This window comes from Capricornis sumatraensis, chromosome 23 (assembly GCF_032405125.1).
Source record: "Capricornis sumatraensis isolate serow.1 chromosome 23, serow.2, whole genome shotgun sequence".
Taxonomy (NCBI): domain Eukaryota; kingdom Metazoa; phylum Chordata; class Mammalia; order Artiodactyla; family Bovidae; genus Capricornis; species Capricornis sumatraensis.
This window is the reverse complement of record NC_091091.1, coordinates 34,742,156-34,762,859: the sequence shown is the minus strand read 5'-3', so window position 1 is coordinate 34,762,859 and position 20,704 is coordinate 34,742,156. Positions and strand designations below refer to the sequence as shown.

The 20,704-nt window shown below is 42.6% G+C and overlaps 1 protein-coding gene across 1 annotated transcript in view; it reads right to left on the bottom strand.

Moving 5' to 3' along the window:
* TDRD1 (tudor domain containing 1) overlaps nucleotides 1-11,784 on the bottom strand; it is a 61,835-nt gene extending 50,051 nt beyond the window's left edge. Inside the window, exons 1-4 of the mRNA XM_068961364.1 lie at nucleotides 11,702-11,784; nucleotides 11,510-11,661; nucleotides 3,101-3,277; nucleotides 2,795-2,988 (exon numbers count right to left, since the gene is read on the bottom strand). Of these exons, the coding sequence (XP_068817465.1) occupies nucleotides 2,795-2,988; nucleotides 3,101-3,277; nucleotides 11,510-11,661; nucleotides 11,702-11,784 (606 nt within the window). The remainder of the gene's footprint in view (nucleotides 1-2,794; nucleotides 2,989-3,100; nucleotides 3,278-11,509; nucleotides 11,662-11,701) is intronic.
* Nucleotides 11,785-20,704: the final 8,920 nt, after the last annotated feature.

Sequence of the window (20,704 nt, the reverse complement as noted above, 5' to 3'; positions counted from 1 at the left end):
CTTATGATCATCCTCAAATCCACAGTAAATAGTTTTGTTGTTTCCTTGGCCAACACAAGAGGTTAATTAGAAAGATTCCCAAATTTCTTTGAGGAATCACTGATGATGGAAAAAGGAAGAGAGTTTCAGAAAAACATCTATTTCTGCTTTATTGACTATGCCAAAGCCTTTGACTGTGTGGATCACAATAAACTATGGAAAATTCTCAAAGAGATGGGAATACCAGACCACCTGATCTGCCTCTTGAGAACCTGTATGCAGGTCAGGAAGCAACAGTTAGAACTGGACATGGAACAACAGACTGGTTCCAAATAGGAAAAGGAGTACGTCAAGGCTATATATTGTCTCCCTGCTTATTTAACTTCTATGCAGAGTACATCATGAGAAACGCTGGGCTGGAGGAAGCACAAGCTGGAATCAAGATTGCCGGGAAAAATATCAATCACCTCAGATATGCAGATGACACCACCCTTATGGCAGAAAGTGAAGAGGAACTAAAAAGCCTCTTGATGAAAGTGAAAGAGAGTGAAAAAGTTGGCTTAAAGCTCAACATTCAGAAAACGAAGATCATGGCATCTGGTCCCATCACTTCATGGGAAATAGATGGGGAAACAGTGGAAACAGTGACAGACTTTATTTTTGGGGGCTCCAAAATCACTGCAGATGGTGACTGCAGCCATAAAGTTAAAAGACGCTTACTCCTTGGAAGGAAAGTTATGACCAACCTAGATAACATAATTTAAAATCAGAGACATTACTTTGCCAACAAAGGTCTGTCTAGTCAAGGCTATGGTTTTTCCAGTGGTCATGCATGGATGTGAGAGTTGGACTGTGAAGAAGGCTGAGCGCCGAAGAATTGATGCTTTTTAACTGTGGTGTTGGAGAAGACTCTTGAGAGTCCCTTGGACTGCAAGGAGATCCAACCAGTCCATCCTAAAGGACATCAGTCCTGGGTGTTCTTTGGAAGGACTGATGCTAAAGCTGAAACACCAATACTTTGGCCACCTCATGCAAAGAGTTGACTCATTGGAAAAGACTCTGATGCTGGGAGAGATTGGGGGCAGGAGGAGAAGGGGACGATAGAGGATGAGATGGCTGGATGGCATCACCGACTCAATGGACATGAGTTTGAGTGAACTCTGGGAGTTGGTGATGGACAGGGAGACCAATTCATGGGGTCACAAAGAGTCGGACATGACTGAGCGACTGAACTGAACTGATGTAACAGAAGAGCAGTGGAATGAAAGTAACTAACTTCTGCAGTTCTATAGGCAAATATAAGGCCTTGGTTTTGTGTTGTCCATTAGCTCTATGCTTCACGAACTTATCTCAGTAAGACTGGACACACCGTCAAGGGTAAAAACTTTCTTTTATTTCCTTAGAATTCTCCAGCCCCTCTCCTATGAAGACAGGAACATCCCAGGATACACTGCAAACCGTGACATAAGGTCTCTCCTCTCTTCAGGACACCACAGCCAAGAGGTGAGAGTAAATTCACAGTGTGCTGTGCTTAGTCGCTCAGTTGTTTCCAACCCTTTGTGAACCCATGGACTGTAGCCTGCCAGACTCCTCTGTCCATGGGATTCTCCAGGTAAGAATACTGGAGTGGGTTGCCATGCCCTCTTCCAGGGGATCTTCCTAACCCAGGGATGGAAGCACTGCAGGCGGATTCTTTACGGTCTGAGCCACGAGGGAGCTAAATACCGAAAGTGCATGCAGCAGATAACTCACTTTTTCCCTTTTCTCTTTGCTTTTGTCTTCCCAGTAACCCCTTGCATTCAGAGAGAATGGCTACCCAAAAGAAACATTCAACTTTTCAAGCTCTGAAGCTCAACGATTCCACAGGAACGTGAGCTTTAAAGTCCGTCAGATACAAGTCTGAGCAGTTTTATCTTCCTCATTCAGTATGCTAGCTCAGGCAAATCACTTCATCTTTCTAGGATTCAGTGACTATAAAGTCTAGCCAGCAGCAGTAACTTCCTGACAATATCATCCTGAGGATTAAACATGAGGCTGTATGTCAACTACCTAGCACCGTGGCAGGTGCTTACTAAACCCCTAAAAGGCAGCTATTATTTTTACTTTACTTTTGTAGCACTCCCACACTCAAAGAATTTCTTCCACTCATGCGGAATTAGTTTGCTCCCTCAAGAGAGAAATAATTTGAGAATTCAAGTAGTCCTATTTCTTTATTCCCACAGAGAAGGAAAGAAGACCTGAGAAGGTTTAGTAACCAAACCCACAAGGACCAGCGCCCTCACACAGTTGAGATGAAAATTCAGCTCATGTTCCTCGGCCTTGCAATTGTGCATTCAATACCCGGATGGCTCAACAAGGCAACCAGAGGCATGTTCCTTAATTCCAGAGGCCAAAAAGGCAAGCGTATTTATCGCAGGGCCTGATTACCAAGAAAAGCGACTGGCACACTGCACACACGCTACAGACACATGTTAAACGAACCAGGGTTGCATCACCTATATCTAAGTAAATGCTGCAATGCACCTTCCTTTTACAGGAGGTAGGAAGGGGGCGGGGGGTAAAAATCTAAAAAATATTTTTTGCACTGTAGCTTTGAGTCAAATGAAAGCACTGAATCCACAAGTCAGATTCTCCTAGAAGGGGAAAGGGGTACTTGAAGGGGATGCAAGCGGAGGTTTGCACTCTGGAGAGTCACGTCTCGAAGTATGAGCTATTTTCCAAACCTGCTGCAAATCCCCCTTACGGCCAAAGCTCAGCTCTCACATCTCTCGCCCCTCCCCCCAGTATGCGATCTTCCCCAACCAGAACCTCCCACCCGAGACGTGCCTTCCCCGCCCAAGTTCTCAGGACCTCTCCAACCTTCGATACTCTCTCCACTTCCAGGCCCCTGGTACCCGCTCAACGCCCGACCCCAACGTCCAGCGCCCAACGGCCGGCCCCCAACGGCCGAAGTTCGGCAGCCCTCATGTAGCGCCCCTTTCGCTCCCCCGTGCGCATGGGAACCCCGACCTGGAAAAAGGCAAAAGGGCTGTGTATCCGACCCGCCTCTGAAGCCTCGTAGTGGTGGTGGCGTTTGCCCGTGCCAGGTCCCCTGCCGCCCAGTTGCGCACTCAGAGCTCACCTCGCTCCGGATGCCTAGCCGGCCCTCCTGGAGCCAGCGTGGCGCCTGCGCAGTCCACGCCCAAGTGCTCACGCTGCGTCCACGTGCATCCTCCGCGTGCATGCGGAGGCGTGCCCAGGGCCTGGTGGTGCAGCTTCGTGGGGGCTGGTACAAAGGCTGCGGGCTCAGGGCGATCCTCTGCAGAAACAGAAGGTACCTACTGTTTCAGCTTCTAGAAAGGAGTTGCTGGAAATTCCAAAGGCAAAGATACAAACCTTGTCTCCTCAAAGGTCACTTGGGTCATATTAACCACTTAAAGTCTTAAAAAAGGTTTTCAAATCAATCCCTGCTTCTGTGAGCTTGCGGAAAGTAGGTGCAGGTGATCACAGTTTGCCCTTAGAGCACTTCATTATAGGTTGATGTTTCTCAAAGAAGAACAATTGTAAACTTGTTTTTTTAAACGATGACTCTCACAAAAAATTCAGAAGAAAAACGTTACTTGTATGTACCCATCACCTAGTTCCAAGTGTATCTATTTAAGGTCTGTCTTGTCTGCATCAGTCGGTTTGCCACTGATGCAACACTCTCCGTTGATTGTTTGAAGCAAATTCCTGCTTCTGCTAAGCCGCTTCAGTCGTGTCCAACTCTGTGAGACCCCAGAGAGGGCAGCCCACCAGGCTCCTCCGTCCCTGGGATTCTCCAGGCAAGAACACTGGAGTGGGTTGCTGTTTCCTTCTCCAGTGCATGAAAGTGAAAAGTGAAAGTGAAGTCACTCAGTTGTGCCCTACTCCTAGCAACCCCATGGACTGCAGCCTACCAGGCTCCTCCGTCCATGGGATTTTCCAGGCAAGGGTACTGGAGTGGGTTGCCATTCCTACTTGTGTACTATTATCTTTTTCAGTTCAGTTAGATCGCTCAATCGTGTCCTACTCTTTGCAACCCCATGAATTGCAGCACGCCAGGTCTCCCTGTCCATCACCAACTCCGGAGTTCACTCAAGCTCATGTCCATCGAGTCGGTGATGCCATCCAGCCATCTCATCCTCTGTAGTCCCCTTCTCCTGCCCCCAATTCCTCCCAGCATCAGGGTCTTTTCCAATGAGTCAACTCTTTGCATGAGGTGGCCAAAGTATTGGTGTTTCAGCTTTAGCATCAGTCCTTCCAAAGAATACCCAGGACTGATCTCCTTTAGAATGGACTGGTTGGATCTCCTTGCAGTCCATGGGCCTCTCAAGAGTCTTCTCCAACACCACACTTCAAAAGCATCAATTCTTCGACACTCAGCTTTCTTCACAGTCCAACTCTAACATCCATACGTGACCACTGGAAAAACCGTAGCCTTGACTAGGTGGACTTTCGTCAGCAAAGTAATGTCTCTGCTTTTGAGTATGACATCTAGGTTGGTCATAACTTTCCTTCCAAGGAGTAAGCATCTTTTAATTTCATGGCTACAGTCACCATCTGCAGTGATTTTAGAGCCCCCTCAAAATAAATTCTGTCACTGTTTCCACTGTTTCCCCATCTATTTCCCATGAAGTGATGGGACTGGATGCCATGATCTTCGTTTTCTGAATGTTGAGCTTTAAGCCAACATTTTCGCTCTCCTCTTTCACTTTCATCAAGAGGCTCTTTAGTTCCTTTTCGCTTTCTGCCATAAGGGTGGTGTCATCTGCATATCTGAGGTTATTGATATTTCTCCCGGCAACCTTGATTCCAGCTTGTGCTTCCTCCAGCCCAGCGTTTCTCATGATGTACTCTGCATAGAAGTTAAATAAGCAGGGTGACAATATACAGTCTTGACGTACTCCTTTTCCTATTTGGAACCAGTCTGTTGTTCCATGTCCAGTTCTAACTGTTGCTTCCTGACCTGCGTACAGGTTTCTCAAGAGGCAAGTCAGGTGGTCTGGTATTCCCATCTCTTTCAGAATTTTCCAGTTTGTTGTGATCCACACAGTCAAGGCTTTGGCATAGTCAATAAAGAAGAAATAGATGTTTTTCTGTAACTTTCTTGCTTTTTCCATGATCCAGCGGATGTTGGCAATTTGATCTCTAGTTCCTCTGCTTTTTCTAAAACCAGCTTGAACATCTGGAAGTTCATGGTTCACGTATTGTTGAAGCCTGGCTTGGAGAATTTTGAGCATTACTTTACTAGCATGTGAGATGAGTGCAATTGTGCGGTAGTTTGAGCATTTTTTGGCATTGCCTTTCTTTGGGATTGGAATGAAAACTGACCTTTTCCAGTCCTGTGGCCACTGCTGAGTTTTCCAAATTTGCTGGCATATTGAGTGCAGCACTTTCACAGCATCATCTTTCAGGATTTGAAATAGCTCAACTGGAATTCCATCAACCTCCACTAGCTTTGTTCCTAGAGATGCTTCCTAAGGCCCACTTAACTTCACATTCCAGGATGTCTGACTCTAGGTGAGTGATCACACCATTGTGATTATCTGGGTTGTGAAGATCTTTTTTGTATAGTTCTTCTGTGTATTCTTGCCACCTCTTCTTAATATCTTCTGCTTCTGTTAGGTCCAGACCATTTCTGTCCTTTATTGAACCCATCTTTGCATGAAATGTTCCCTTGGTATCTCTAATTTTCTTGAAGAGATCTCTAGTTTTCCCCCATTCTATTGTTTTCCTCTATTTCTTTGCATTGATCACTGAAGAAGGCTTTATTATCTCTCCTTGCTATTCTTTGGAACTCTGCATTCAGATGCTTATATCTTTCCTTTTCTCCTTTGCTTTTTGCTTCTCTTCTTTTCACAGCTATTTGTAAGGCCTCCTCAGACACCATTTTGCATTTTTGCATTTCTTTTCCATGGGGATGGTCTTGATCCCTGTCTCCTGTACAATGTCACGAACCTCCGTCCGTAGTTCATCAGGCACTCTGTCTATCAGATCTAGTCCCTTAAATCTATTTCTCACTTCTACTGTATACTCATAAGGGATTTTATTTAGGTCATACCTGAATGGTCTAGTGGTTTTCCCTACTTTCTTCAATTTAAGATCTTTATTTTCAGAACAGTTTTAGAAGAGTAAGTGGATTCAGAAGACTATGGAGAATTCCCACATAAGCCAAATTGTTTCCCCTATTATTAACATACTAGTAGAATACATCTGTTACAATTAAGGATCCACTAGGACTTAGGGAGATCCAACCAGTCCATTCTGAAGGAGATCAACCCTGGGATTTCTTTGGAAGGAATGATGCTAAAGCTGACACTCCAGTACTTTGGCCACCTCATGCGAAGAGTTGACTCATTGGAAAAGACTCTGATGCTGGGAGGGATTGGGGGCAGAAGGAGAAGGGGAAGACAGAGGATGAGATGGCTGGATGGCATAACTGACTCGATGGACGTGAGTTTGAGTGAACTCCAGGAGTTGGTGATGGACAGGGAGGCCTGGTGTGCTGCGATTCATGGGGTCGCAAAGAGTCGGACACGACTGAGCAACTGAACTGACTGATTGACTGAGGACTTCCCTGGTAGCTCAGAGGGTAAAGAAACTGTCTGCAATGTGGGAGACCTGGGTTCCATCCCTGGGTTGGGAAGATCCCCAGGAGAAGGAAAGGGACAACCCATCCCAGTATTCTGCTAGAGAATCCCATGGACAGAGTAGCCTGGCCAGCTACAGTCCATGGGGTTGCGAAGAGTCCGAGGCAACTAAGCACAAGGATCCAATATTCATGCTTTATTAAAGCCCATGCTTTATTGAGAACGTTTTAGTTTTTACCTATTGTCCTTTTTCTTAGCCCGGGTCCCATTCAGGATAACACACATCATTTAGTTGTCTTGTCTCCTCAGGCAGTTTTTCAGTCCCTGGTTTTGATGGTCTTCATGGCCTCCAGCCCTGCGATTTCTTTGGAGGGAATGATGCTAAAGCTGAAACTCCAGTACTTTGGCCACCTCATGTGAAGAGTCGACTCATTGGAAAAGACTCTGATGCTGGGAGGAATTGGGGGCAGGAGGAGAAGGGGACGACCGAGGATGAGATGGCTGGATGGCATCACGGACTCGATGGATGTGAGTCTGAGTGAACTCCGGGAGTTGGTGATGGACAGGGAGGCCTGGCATGCTCCGATTCATGGGGTCGCAAAGAGTTGGACACGACTGAGCAACTGAACTGAACTGAACTGATGGCCTCCAGGGGTACTGGTGAGACATTTTTGTTGGATGCCCCATTGATGTTTTCTCATAATAAGAGGGTAGTTATTAGAAAGACTGCAGAGGTAAAATGTTATTTCTGTAGCATCACATCAAGCATTCTTTGAACATGACTGTTGCTATTTTTTGTGATCACCTGGCTAGTATTTATCAGGTTTCTCTACTATGAAGTTATTTTTTCCCTTCCTTTATGTCGTGAACACAGAAGTCATTTTGTGCAGTCTACACCTAAACAAAGGGAATTATGCTCCTCTTCCTTAAAAGTAGAGTATCTACAGAAATCATTTGAAATTTTTTTTGCATGGGAGATTTGTCTCTCCTCTTCAACTTACTAAATATATTCAATCATCAGTCAGTTCAGTCACTCAGTCATGTCCGACTCTTTGTGACCCCATGGACTGCAGCACACCAGGCTTCCCTGTCCATCACCAACTCCCAGAGCTTACTCAAACTCATATTCATAGAGTCAGTGATGCCATCCCACCATCTCATCCTCTGTGGTCCCCTTCTCCTCCTGCCTTCATCTTTCCCAGCATCAAGGTCTTTTTTCCAGTGAGTCAGTTCTTCACATCAGGTGGTAATAGTATTGGGGTTTCAGATTCAGCATCAGTCCTTCCAATGAATATTCAGGGCTGATTTCCTTTAGGATAGAATGGTTGGATCTCCTTGCAGTCCAAGGGACTCTCAAGAGTCTTCTCCAACATCATAGTTCAAAAGCAATTCTTTGGCGCTCAGCTTGCTTTATAGTCCAACTCTCACATGCATACATGACCACTGCAAAAACTATAGCTTTGACTAGACAGACCTTTGTTGGCAAAGTACTATCTCTGCTTTTTAATATGCTGTCTAGGTTGATCATAGCTTTCCTTCCAAGGAGTAAGCATCTTTTAATTTCATGGCTGCAGTTACCAGCTGTAGTGATTTGGGAGACCCAAAAAATAACAGTTTCCACTGTTTAACCATCTATTTGCCATGAAGTGATGAGACTGGATGCCATAATCTTAGTTTTCTGAATGTTGAGTTTTAAGCTGACTTTTTCACTCTCCTCTTTCACTTTTATCAAGAGGCTTTTTAGTTCCTCTTCACTTTCTACCATAAGGGTGGTGTCATCTGCATATCTAAGGTTATTGATACTTCTCCTGGCAATCTTGATTCCAGCTTGTGCTTCTTCCAGCCCAGCATTTCTCATGATGTACTCTGCATATAAGTTAAATAAGCAGGGTGACAATATACAGCCTTGAGATACTCCTTTCCTGATTTGGAGCCAGTCTGTTGTTCCATGTCCAATTCTAACTGTTGCTTCCTGACCTGCATACAGATTTCTCAGGAAGCAGGTCAGGTGGTCTGGTATTCCCATCTCTTTCCGAATTTTCCAGTTTGTTGTGATCCACATAGTCAAAGGCTTTGACATAGTCAATAAAGCAGAAGTAGATGTTTCAATCATATTCAATCATACATACATCAATAGAGACTCAGATATTCATTTTATGCTCTGGGTTATAATCCAACACTCCTTTATTTCCTTGCTCAAATTGTTCCAACTTTGACTATTGGCAACTCTTTCAGTTATGTTTTGTTCTTCTTTGACATACCCCCTCATCAATGTGATTGTTTTTATTTTTTGAAGTATGTTCTTTCTTTCTGGTATATTGTATCTTTACATCCATATATATTTATGTATGTATATTTAAAAGATCTTAACTTCTGAAAAACATCACCCAAATTTATCCCGTCTTTAAAAATAATTTCATAATATCATAAAGTTAGTATTTATAATTTCTGAGGTAGTCTCAAATGACTTTTAATATGTATGGTCAAATCAGATCCTATATTTGCATTCAGTGATGTATTTTATTTTATTTATTATTTTTTTTTCAGTGATGTATTTTAAAAAGAGATTTCTCTTTTAATCTTTTCATTTTCTTGCAACTTATATATTGAAGGAATGTCAGTTTTCCTCACAATTCTGTTGATTACATTCTCTCTGGCAAGAATACCGTGTTCCTCTGTTGCTTCACTCAGAAGACACTTAATATCTAGTCATTTCTATTTGGGGGATATACACTCTAAAGTTTCCAGCCAGCTTTCCATATGGTTCTGGATTTACTGGTGATCATTATCTAGATACATTACTTCATTGAAAGTGAAAGTGTTACTGACTCAGTGTCCAACTCTTTGTGACCCCATGGACCCTAGCCCCCCAGGCTCATCTGCCCATGCAATTTTCTAGGCAAGAACACTGGAATGGGTTGCCATTCCCATCTCCAAGGGATCTTCCTGATCCAGGGATTGAACCCAGGTCTCCTGCATTGCAGGCAGATTCTTTACTGTCTAAGTTACCAGGGAAGTGTTTCTAAAATGATAATAGTCTTCTTCTCTGCATTTGTTACCTGAAAGTCCACAAAGAAAAACTTTCTCCATCAACTAATTGAGATTCAGTTTGTAACAGAAAAGGCAGGATGTTTGATTTTTTTAGTTTTCAAAATGTGATGATTTATTGGCATCCGCAGTGGCACCCCACTCCAGTACTCTTGCCTGGAAAACCCCATGGACGGAGGAGCCTGGTAGGCTACAGACCATGGGGTCGCTGAGGGTCTGACATGACTGAGTGACTTCACTTTCACGCATTGGAGAAGGAAATGGCAACCCACTCCAGTGTTCTTGCCTGGAGAATCCTAGGGACGGAAGAGCCTGGTGGGCTGCCGTCTTTGGGGTTGCACAGAGTCAGACACGACTGAAGTGACTTAGCAGCAGTAGCAGCAAAGGTGACCAATACCATTTTAAAAAAATCAACACACTCATTACTTTTTAAACTGGTAGATTTGTCTCATTTGTTGTTACTTTTAAATGCTAAAATTGTCTTCTCTGTATGGGGAACACCTTTAAATTGGCTCAAATCTTTTTGACACAACTCCTTTGATCTTTACTTTCTGGTATAACCAAAATATCCTAAATTTTATTGTACATTTCTTCCCTTGTAGATTTAGCTCTTGAGTTCCTAGAGGAGCCTAGGTTACTTTTAGTGGGAAATTACATTTAGAGATGATTGGACAATAGGGGTGTCCATTGGGTTGATCATTATTCTAGGCCTTTTCAGTAGACAGCCTTTTTTTTCTTTTTAATGGAAATGAAATATATCATGAGTTCATGTTGAAATTTCTAATTTCAAATTTACTAATTCATACTGATGTTTCTAAATTCAAATTTAGGATTGCAGTGTTTTTATACTTAATTTCTTTGATTTTTATATTTGTATTTCCTTTCTCCAATATTGAAAATCTTGATTCCAAGGATTACATACATGCTTTATACTAATATAGTTCAGAAATAAGTGTCATTACTGCCAATGAGCATACTGAAAAAGCTTAAAGTTTCTTTTATATTTTTCCCCTTGGAATAACATCTCAGTAGGAATGCCTGGTGAAACATTCCAGTATTCTTGCTGGGAAATCCCATGGACAGAGAAGCCTGCTGGGCTTGGGCTACAGTCCATGGGATCACAGAGTCGGACGCGACTGAGTGACTAAACAACAGGAATGTTTGGTAAATTTATTGCTTGAAAGTCATTTCTTTACTGTCACACTTTAACTGCATAATGTGTTTTAACCAGTATCTTCATTGAAGGAGGGAAGTGCCATTTCCTGTTGGAAAGAGGAATAGAGTTAGACAGTGTTGAATGCTTTTTAAGTGAAGACTTTTTGTTTGTTTGGGGGGTTTTGTTTTTTCAGTCATGAGTTGTGCAGTAAGAAGCTTTAAATCCAACAGCAGCACTAAACTGGGCAGAGTAGGTTTGCAAAACCTCCAGACTGAAACTGCTCACCTTCTCCGGACGTGACCAGGCAACTGTATTCAGTACACGTTTTCCCCCCAGTACACAATATATATATAGGTAATTATTGAGCAGCACTGGCGTGCCAAACCCCACTTTGCATGCTAGGGTGATGACACTTCCCGTGCTCAAGGCTCACAGTCGGGTACTGGAGAGGAACGCACCAACAGTTTATTATTAAACAATGGCAGTAGGTGCCAAGCGGTGGGCATGAATGCGGTGTTATGGAAACCCCCAGAGCTTCTCCCAGAGATGAATTGTCTGAGGGGCAGGTAGGCAGCTCCTGCTGACTCCGCCCACGTCAGGTGCAAGACTAACGCATCAGAGCTGGGAGGTCACAATTTAAAATTCTCTTTATAGTCCCTGAGTAAGATGAGTAGGGGCCAAAGGGTGAAGAGGGATCAGCTCCAAGGAGCGCGTCCTACAGGAAGCAATAACCTACTTGGATTGGGGAGGGGCGTGAGAAGTAGGGCCGGTCTAGAGAGGCAGGACAGCCGGCTCGCCAGGATGGCCAAGGGGTGGCGAGCTCCGAAGACGAAGTGCCCGGGCAGGACGCTGGCCGAGCTGGAGACAGCGGAGCGTCGGCCCCGCCCACTGCAGACAGGTTCCCCAGGCCCAAGGTGCGTTGCGTCACGACGCCTTCGCCTCGTTGATTGGCTCCTCCGGGGAGCCCCGCCCCCTCAGCTGTAGCCGGGCCGGCTTCGGCGTCGCCGCCATCTTTGTTGATGTGTCAGCTCCGCGGGGGCTTGGGGCAGCCGCGGCGGAGGGAGCGTGCTGTTGGCCCTGTTCCCACCTCTGTCCCCACCGCCCCCGCATTTCCAGGTCTGCTGGGCCCCTCTATGGAGAAGTTGATCCCTGAGCAGTAGTTCCAGCGGCTTCTTTAGGGGTGTGGCCTGAGGCTCGGATCAGTGGGGTAAGTACCCTAGAGGGGCGCCCGGGGAGGACTGGGGAGTCGCGGTGGCGGCACGGCGGGCTTGCCACCTCCTGCGCCATCCTGCACGTCCCGGGGCGGCTCCCTGGCCTGGCTTCTCGAGGGAGTTAGGCGAGCGCTTGGTGGAGGCGTTCCCTCCTCTCTCTGCCTCCCGGCCATCAGTCCCGGGCCGCCCGGGCAGGAGGCGGCGGAGGGGTCGCCGGGGGCCGTGGGGGCCGTGCCTCCCGAGAGGTCCCTAGAGAGGTGCAGAACTTAGGCCGCCGGCCGGGTCTCCCCGAGTGAACAGCAGCTAAGCCCCACCTGCTCGGCCACCCCTCGTGGACTCGGCGTCTGTTTCTCCTTTCCTTAGTTGACTGTGTTCGTGTTTCATGTTTACTGCAGTGACTTTAAACCCTCTTCCAAACACTTTCATTACTGTGATTTTAAGTAATTTTAGAGACGATTCTTTGGGATCGTGGTTATGAAGGAAATCGTTCTTGGTATTTATATTGCCTCCCCCCTCCCCCCCGCCAAGGACATCAAGGCATTTGATAAATCTTGGTTGCTAAGGATCAGATTTCAAATTTATGTGTCTGTCAAACCTGTAAAATGGTAAACCCTCTTCTGCATGTCCCCTCGTAGCGATCTTGGGGAACAGTGCAGGTATAATTATTGATCGCCTGTTAACCATGGAAGAACTTTAGCTAGTTGTTACATCTTGATTTTGCTTAGAGGAAAGAGGCCTGGATTTGAAACATCTGGATTATCTTCGACTTGATGATCTTGTTACCTCCGAGAGTTATGTAGTATAGTAATGCCGGGCAGCTCCAGTCATTCGGCAGTTTTCTCTATGTGTACCTGTGTAATCTACCTTTCGTGCCTAACTTTTTAAATTTCTTCTAAAATGATAGGTTAGGAGTTTTTCTGAGGACAATATGTGGCAAATCAGTGAAAGTGTTTCAAGAGGTATGCTGGTAGTCGCTCAAAAACGAACAAAAACACACCAAAAAACTGTAAGTGTTTAGGTATGCTTGTGGGTGTAGCCTTCCGGACTGCTAACTACATCTTCATATTTGCAGAGTGTGGGAAAGATTAAGGTGCGAGAGATGTTGATAGTAAAACCGACCATCTGCTTGTGTATCTTCTCTCTTCAGCTACTTTCAAATTCCTTATCCATCATTGTACAAATAGAAAGCAGTGAAGATTGGCTTTGTTTTTCTTTTTCTCTTTTTTCCTTCCTTTTTGGTCCTTTCCTATAATTTTAAATTGAGTGGAAGATATTGAGTGATTCACAAACTTTGCAGTATAAAGAATTAAAACCCCTTGTTACATTGTAATAGGTGGGGATGTATAATCACTAAAGATTCTACCTGGAAATGCCTGGCTTACATTTATATTGGTTTTATTCTTTTTAAGACCTTTTCTTATTCATAATACCTGCATATAAATTCAGAGGTTCCTTTAAACAGTGGAGATTCCATAGAGTATCATTGGTATTTCAGAGTCTTGTTTATTGCTAACAAGGAAGGAGTGGTGGAGTACAATAACCGACCTTTAACCTTTTAGTCCCTTCAACCGTAAACTAAAGAGTTGTTCTTTGATGCTATTCAGTGACAGCATAGCTAATGAGGATTGCTTAGTATATTCTATTTAAAACCATCTATTTACAAATACATGCTAACTTCCTGGAAGTCTGCTCTTTAGGAGAGATGATAGGTTGATGCAGCCTTTATTTGAAGATGTAGTAAAATCATGTTTTCCTTTGAAGAATGACTAATAATCTGTACTAGTTTTCCAAATTCATCTTAACAGTTTCATGTTAAAGACTCCTTAGCCTGAAGTTATGTTTCTTTCACAAAGTAAGGATTTTTCTTTTACCTCTTATCTCTAGTTTTAAATAATTAAAGCTGATTCTTGAATTTCTTATAAACATGTCACTGGGTTTACTGTCGGAGAAGGCAATGACACCCCACTCCAATACTCTTATCCTGGAAAATCCCATAGATGGAGGAGCCTGGTGGGCTGCAGTCCATGGGGTCGCTAAGAGTCGGACAGGACTGAGCGACTTCACTTTCATTTTTCACTTTCAGGCATTGGAGAAGGAAATGGCAGCCCACTCCAGTGTTCTTGCCTGGAGAATCCCAGGGACGGGGGAGCCTGGTGGGCTGCCGTCTATGGGGTCGCACGGAGTCGGACAGGACTGAAGTGACTTAGCAGCAGCAGCAGGGCTTACTGTGTTGGGAATATTATGTTCAGTGTCATTTCGGGGCAGCCTTGGGAGCATCAGTTCAGTTCAGTTGCTCAGTCGTGTCTAACTTCTTGCGACCCCATGAACTGCAGCACTCCAGGCTTCCCTGTCCATCACTAACTACCCGAGCTTACTCAAACTCATGTCCATTGAGTCGGTGATACCATCCAACCATCTTGTCCTCTGTCATCCCCTTCTCCTCCCACCTTCAATCTTTCCCAGCATCAGGGTCTTTGCAGATGAGTCAGTTCTTTGCATCAGGTGGCCAAAGTATTGGAATTTCAGCTTCAGCATCAGTCCTTCCAATGAATATTCAGGACTGATTTCCTTTAGGATGGGAGCATAGATAATTTAAATTTGGGAGTGACCCTGTAATCTTATCATATTATTTCAGAAGCCACTTTTGAACTTTATTTCTCAGCTACTGAGATTTTAAAAATCTATCTGGGCTAAGAAGTAAACAAAAGAAAAAGTACTGGCGTGAAGGGGCAATAGACAGAAAGTAGAAATCAAACCCAGCAAAGTATCGATTGGATTGTGAGTATAGTTGCCTGTCATTAGGAAACACAAACTATTCACCTACTTCAGAGATGATCATGTCATAGCTAATAATTTAATTTTTTGGTAAACTGCATTGTACCAAATTAACCAAGCCCAGGCCAAAGGTGGCTTCAAAATATAAACATTAACCAGAACTTCTTAATATAAGGCAGACTTAAAACTTACCTTTTTAAAATTTTTTTAAGGTTATTAGCTAGTCCCATTTTGAAAAGGAAACTGTAGGTCAATCCTGCCCCCCCCTTTTTTTTTTTTTTTTTAGTTTTTAGGTTTTTGAGGGGGAAATTAGCTGAAAATCTTTTCGTGTTTTCTTAGAGTCATTGAAGTTTTTTTGATGAGCTCTATACAAGGAGCTTCAAAATGAGATTTCTATGCTAATAACTTTTCTGATTTAAAAGTTACTGTAAGAGATGTATAAAATTCCATGGATCTAAAATACCAAACTGATAATATGACATATAACTTGTAACGTGGTATATGATGTGGCTACTTTCCTTCTTTTTCCTGGAGTCTTGATGGACTGTAATTTCTCTTGTTATCATATCACAGGTTTTCATACTGTCTGGGGGGGGTGAGTGTCCTGCTGCATCTATTGCCCTGAGTCTTTTCACCATCTTTTTCTGTGTGTGTTATAGTATACATACTGTAAAATTCTGAATGCCCTGACCCCTGGGTGCAAAGCTAAACAAACCCCTACAGGGATAATTGAGCTTGGCCTCAGATGATACTTTTTAAACTAATGGACAAAGAGCTAGTGATGTGTTTCACAAAAAGGAAACGCAGTATATTAAAGTTGAATTTTACCAAAAAGCTCATTTACAGTGTGACTACTTTACAAATAAATCTTCCTTTTGATAGAACAAGTCTAGAGTTCTTTGAAATAACCAGCTCAAGTTTTAATCTTTTAAGAGTAGAATTTGATTCGCCGTGTATAAACTTCAGTGTCAGATATTTTCATTACGTGAAACGAAGTTTTATGTCTCTTGTATGGGTTCTTTTCTGTTCATTATTCTGTGTTTTAAAACTTTATCCAGGAAAGTATTTATATTTTGTAGTTCATGTCTATCAAAAATCAGACGCTTGGGAGTTGTGATCAGTTTATGTTGGACTGAGGATGATGATTTTGATTGCTTCTGATTTTAATTGTTTTATTAGAACATTATTAGAACTGGTCAGAAAGATAAGTTATCATTTTGTTTATTCTGTTTTCAAAGTGTATTTGAGGAATGTGTAAAAGACCTTTGGATGTACTTACTTTTTTTTCAAAGGACAGTGAACTATTATATTGAAGAACAGGAGTGCCATCACAGGCTCAACTTGCTTATCTTAATGTACATTACTTGAGAAGCTACAGCTGGTATTATTTGAGACTCAAATGGTACAATTTGTAAGTTTAAAATTTGTAGTTTGTTATAGATAACATTTATGCTGAATTGAGTCACATGTTTCTGTTGGAGTTAAACACTCATATGTTTCTTATATAGCTTCTCATGGAAGGCTGACCTTCCAGTTAAAATACTGTAAACAAAGAGTAAAAGATTTAACACAGATTTTTTGTGTTGGTTCATTACACCAGAAAGTAAATTCCAGAAAGATATCTGTTTTATTCACTGCTTTGTTCCCAACATGTAAGACAGTGCTGAACATAATACATATTCAATACATATGTGGTGAATAAATGAATTAATATTTAGTTTAGAAATGTATTTCTGGTTTGGCACTTTGGTATGAGGTTGTATGTTTGATAATCTAGTACCAAATGTCTGGCTTTGGATTAGTTTGTATTTGCATTTATTGAATAAGCTTAAATTCTTTTGTTGTTTGTTTATACTGCTAATTACTGGCAAACAAGAAATAGTATTAAAAGTTGTTATAAACAGAGTTTTTGTTTATAAGGTTCTTATATAGAAATAATTTTGTACATTGCTGGTTCTTAAAGAAATAAAATCTGTGCTGGATAATGGTTGGCTTTAAGGCAAGTGAAGAGTGTTTCTTGACCAGTTGCCTACAGCTGATGAGCTCCAGTAAGAGCGAAACCACTTCTCACTCTGCTGAAACAGTTTTGAAGTGCGAATTGGTCCTGTAGTACTGCGTCAGAAGCAGAAACAACACTGGTGGGAAAAAAAGTCCTTGAATTAAGAGGAATTTTGTGACTTGGCTAAATTTAAATATAGTGTCTTTCCTTAATGAGTAAGAATTGCTAAAATGTCAAATAACCTGTGTTTTTTCTTACCTCAGCAATAGAGATTGTAATTAGTAATTGTAGTCACTGTCTATATATGAGTGTGAATTTGATTTATACAAGCACTTCTTAACTAAAGCAATCTTATATACAAGTGTATAGTTTTGCATCCTATCCCTTTAATAATACTTCTAGGCTATTCCATCGCTGGTAGCTTTAATGACTTCTACTCCTTTACCCCCACCCCGAAGAAAAAATTTGTACAGCAGCCAGATGGGCCTGCATCAGCATTGCCAGCTGGAGGCCCACAGGAGGACTCAGCTGACTGCTTTTCCCCTGCTTAGTTGCAGACAGTCAAGCACATGATGGGGCCCCTCCCTGCATCGTTCTTGTGTAGTTACTTACTCTTGGTGATGGCTTTTTACACATAGACACACAAATCTTCTTTAACGCCTTTCCTTTTGCCCCTGATCAGTATTCATTTGAACATCAGAAAACTGAGTTTACAGACTAAGTGGTTATCAGATGCCAGTTTATATGGATAGTTTTTCCAAAGATCATGGCATATTACTGAGAAAATATAAAAAGTACTTGCCTTTTGACGGTGAACTGTGTGTGTGTTGGTCGCTTAGTCGTGTCTGACTCTTCGTGACTGCATGTATTGTAGCCTGCCAGGCTCCTCTGTCCAGGCAAGAATATTGGAGTGGGTTGCTGTTTCCTTCTCCAGGGGATCTTCCTGACCCAGGGACTGAACCTGGGTCTCCCGCATCTCAGGCAGATTCTTTACTGTCTGAGCTACAGCCTTCTTTAATTTGCAGAAGGATGATCTGTAAAACAGAATCTAAGCTGAGGTGTTTATAGCAACAGGTGTGTGTTTATTCATTTATTACCTATGAAGAGCCAGCAGAATGAGACATTTTTGTTGTTCTGTGCTGTCTTGCACATAGCAAGTCTTCTTACAGCCTGGTTTCCACCCTCTAAATGCCTTTGGCACCCCCAGCTCATTGTGTAAACTCAGTCCCACCCTCACTGAGAACCATTGAACAGCATTTGCAAGAATGACTGTAAATGTAGTAGAGAATGTATTTGTTGGATTTGTTTATCTATTTACTGTTACTGTTATATTGCTTGGGGTTTAAGAAGTTTGAATCAGTTCAGAGTGAGGTTCCTCTTCCTTGCGAGTACAGAGATCTTTTAAAAGGCTGTTGAGAAATGTCACAAGGAAGGCTATGATTGTGTACCTGATGGGTATAAGTACAGTATGTTTCCATTTACATGAGAGGGTTTTTTTTTTGTGCTTGCCATTAGGGAAAATTTGGAGGAGACATGACCTTAGGGTCTGTCCTTTAAGTATAATTAGGCTCTGGATAGACGGAAGGGAGGGCTTTCCTTGGTAGCTTGGCAGTAAAAAATCCTCCTGCAATGCAGAAGAAGTGGTTCAGTCCCTGGGTGGGAAAGATCCCCTGGAGAAGGAAGTAGCAACAGGCTCTAGAATTCTTGCCTGGAGAATCCCATGGGCAAAGGAGCTTGGTGGGCTACAGTCCATGGGGTCACAAGAATTGGACACAACTTAGGGGCTAAACTACTGCCACTAGACTGAAGGGCAGACCTAGATGAGAGCAAAGCCACAGAGATGTTAATGCGCACATTGTTTGGAGGAATCTAGAGTAGTCTGGTCAAGGGCTGGTGAGGTACTATAGTGAAGTACTAGGATTGTAAGATTGTGTTGAGAGATAAGATTGAAAAAATAGTACAGTTGAAACTCTGAGGTATAAACATGAAATGCTCACATCCCCTCCGCTTCCCTCTGAGGTACAGTCCTTTAATAATGTCTTGGTTTGGTGTCAAAACTCTTCTGCCACTTGTGATTACTAGAAAAAACTTATTCCAGGAATTAAGACAGGTTTCACGTGCTTACAAAAGCAGGCAACAAAAACATGTTAATCATAAACTCTTTCTTCTCTATGAAGAAATGTTGAAACTGTTAGTTCCCAGCTGCTTGGATTAAAGAAGAGATGTAATTTGGCTCTAAAATTTGTCCCCTCTGCTTCCGCTTAAGTGGCCCTTTCAGAGCTGGGGAATAGCAGCCAGTGGAGGCAGAGTTCTCACTACCTGAAACGCGAAGGAGGGAAACAGTAGCTCTGCCTTTACTCTGATCATCTGGTTGTATTTGGTGGTGATCTCTCCGGAGGTGGGGTGTGCGGTATTTGGGAGAGAAGGGGCAGTTTTGTAACTCCCTTGACCCTCGTGCCACTGGGGATTCACTTTGTAGGGCAGCTCCTGTTCCTCTGTGGCAGAGCCAATGTAGTGTACACTTAACGCCTTCTCTGGATTGGATGACACTTATCTGGTGCTGTCTCAGGTCCTCTGCCCTTATATTAGCCTCCTTGCTCCTTGACTTGGAGTTTCAGGAACGAGAACTGGAGGGAGGGTGGAGTGAGACTGAGAAGCCAACAATTCAAGTGTTCCAGATAGGAACTTATCAGGCCTGGGCTGAGTTGCAGGTAGGGGGCCAGTGACAGTAGAAATGAGGGTGTAATTGCAAGAAACATGAAATCAGTGAAAGAATATGAGGCTGAAGGAAAGAAAGAGTCATGACTAAGAAAAATGATAGCATTGACAGAAATAAAAGATTAGGGGTTCTCAACCCCAGAAGCTATTGTTGTGATTCTGGGTTTAGCCAGTTTTTGAATTGAGCCATTGGAAATGCCACCGTTCGTGTGAGATTATTATAGATGGAGAGGTTGAGTGGAAACAAAGAGGTAATTTGTTATCTATAATTCAAGAGCACAGGAATGAAAACCAGGTGGGCCTCAACTATGAGTCTGTGGTTTCAGTAATCATACTGGATGAATTCTAGCAGGGAAAATAAAGTTGTGGACTGAACCCTGGGGAATGTGAGAGCTGGATAAGAAGATAACCATTGTTTGTGTAATGCTTTTCTGTCGACAAAGCACGGCACACAGACAAGAGCCATAGAGTTAGCAAAGGAAAGTTTCTTCTGACTTGGTCAGCCTATGCTGGAGAGTCACAATGCCTTCACAGACTCATTCTCTTTTAAACAGATTCTTTATCTTCTGCCCATTACATTTGGTCAGCTCTGAGTTCGACTTCAGTAGATGTCACATAACATTGACTAGTTATGACTAGTTATGATGTTTGAAAGCACTTTTTAGATTGATTTCCAAATTAAGATTTCAAATTCAGCAGCAACACATTCATAAGTTGTATGTTAAAATTAGTTATTTTGAGGAAGGTAGTGGCTTCCTTCCAAATGAGGAAGCCACATAGTGGTTAATGTCCCTGTTTGAGAATTATTTTACTTTGTCCTTGATTTGGAATACACCTTACTCATAAGGGTTTTTATTAACTTACTGCATTTATTTGTATTGCCTAAACCAAACTTTTATTGCTAGTGTGGACTTTGTCTTAGTTGTAACATACACGCAGCAAGATAATAATGATAATTTGTTTGATTGTTTGGAAATACGTTGTACAATTAGGTAATTTATAGTATTAAGGCCAATGTCTAACTAGTTGATGCCAGGATATTTAACAGGCAAGCTGGTCTTTTGCTTTCTTAGAATTCTTCATTAAGATTGTTGGGATGTTATATATTTTTCTGTCTCAGGATAATTTTTGAAGTTGACTAATTTTCAGAAAATAGCTAGCTTAGTAACCCTCGTAAACAGCTTAAAAAATATTTTCTAACATTGTTGAATTAGGTTTGTAAATGTTT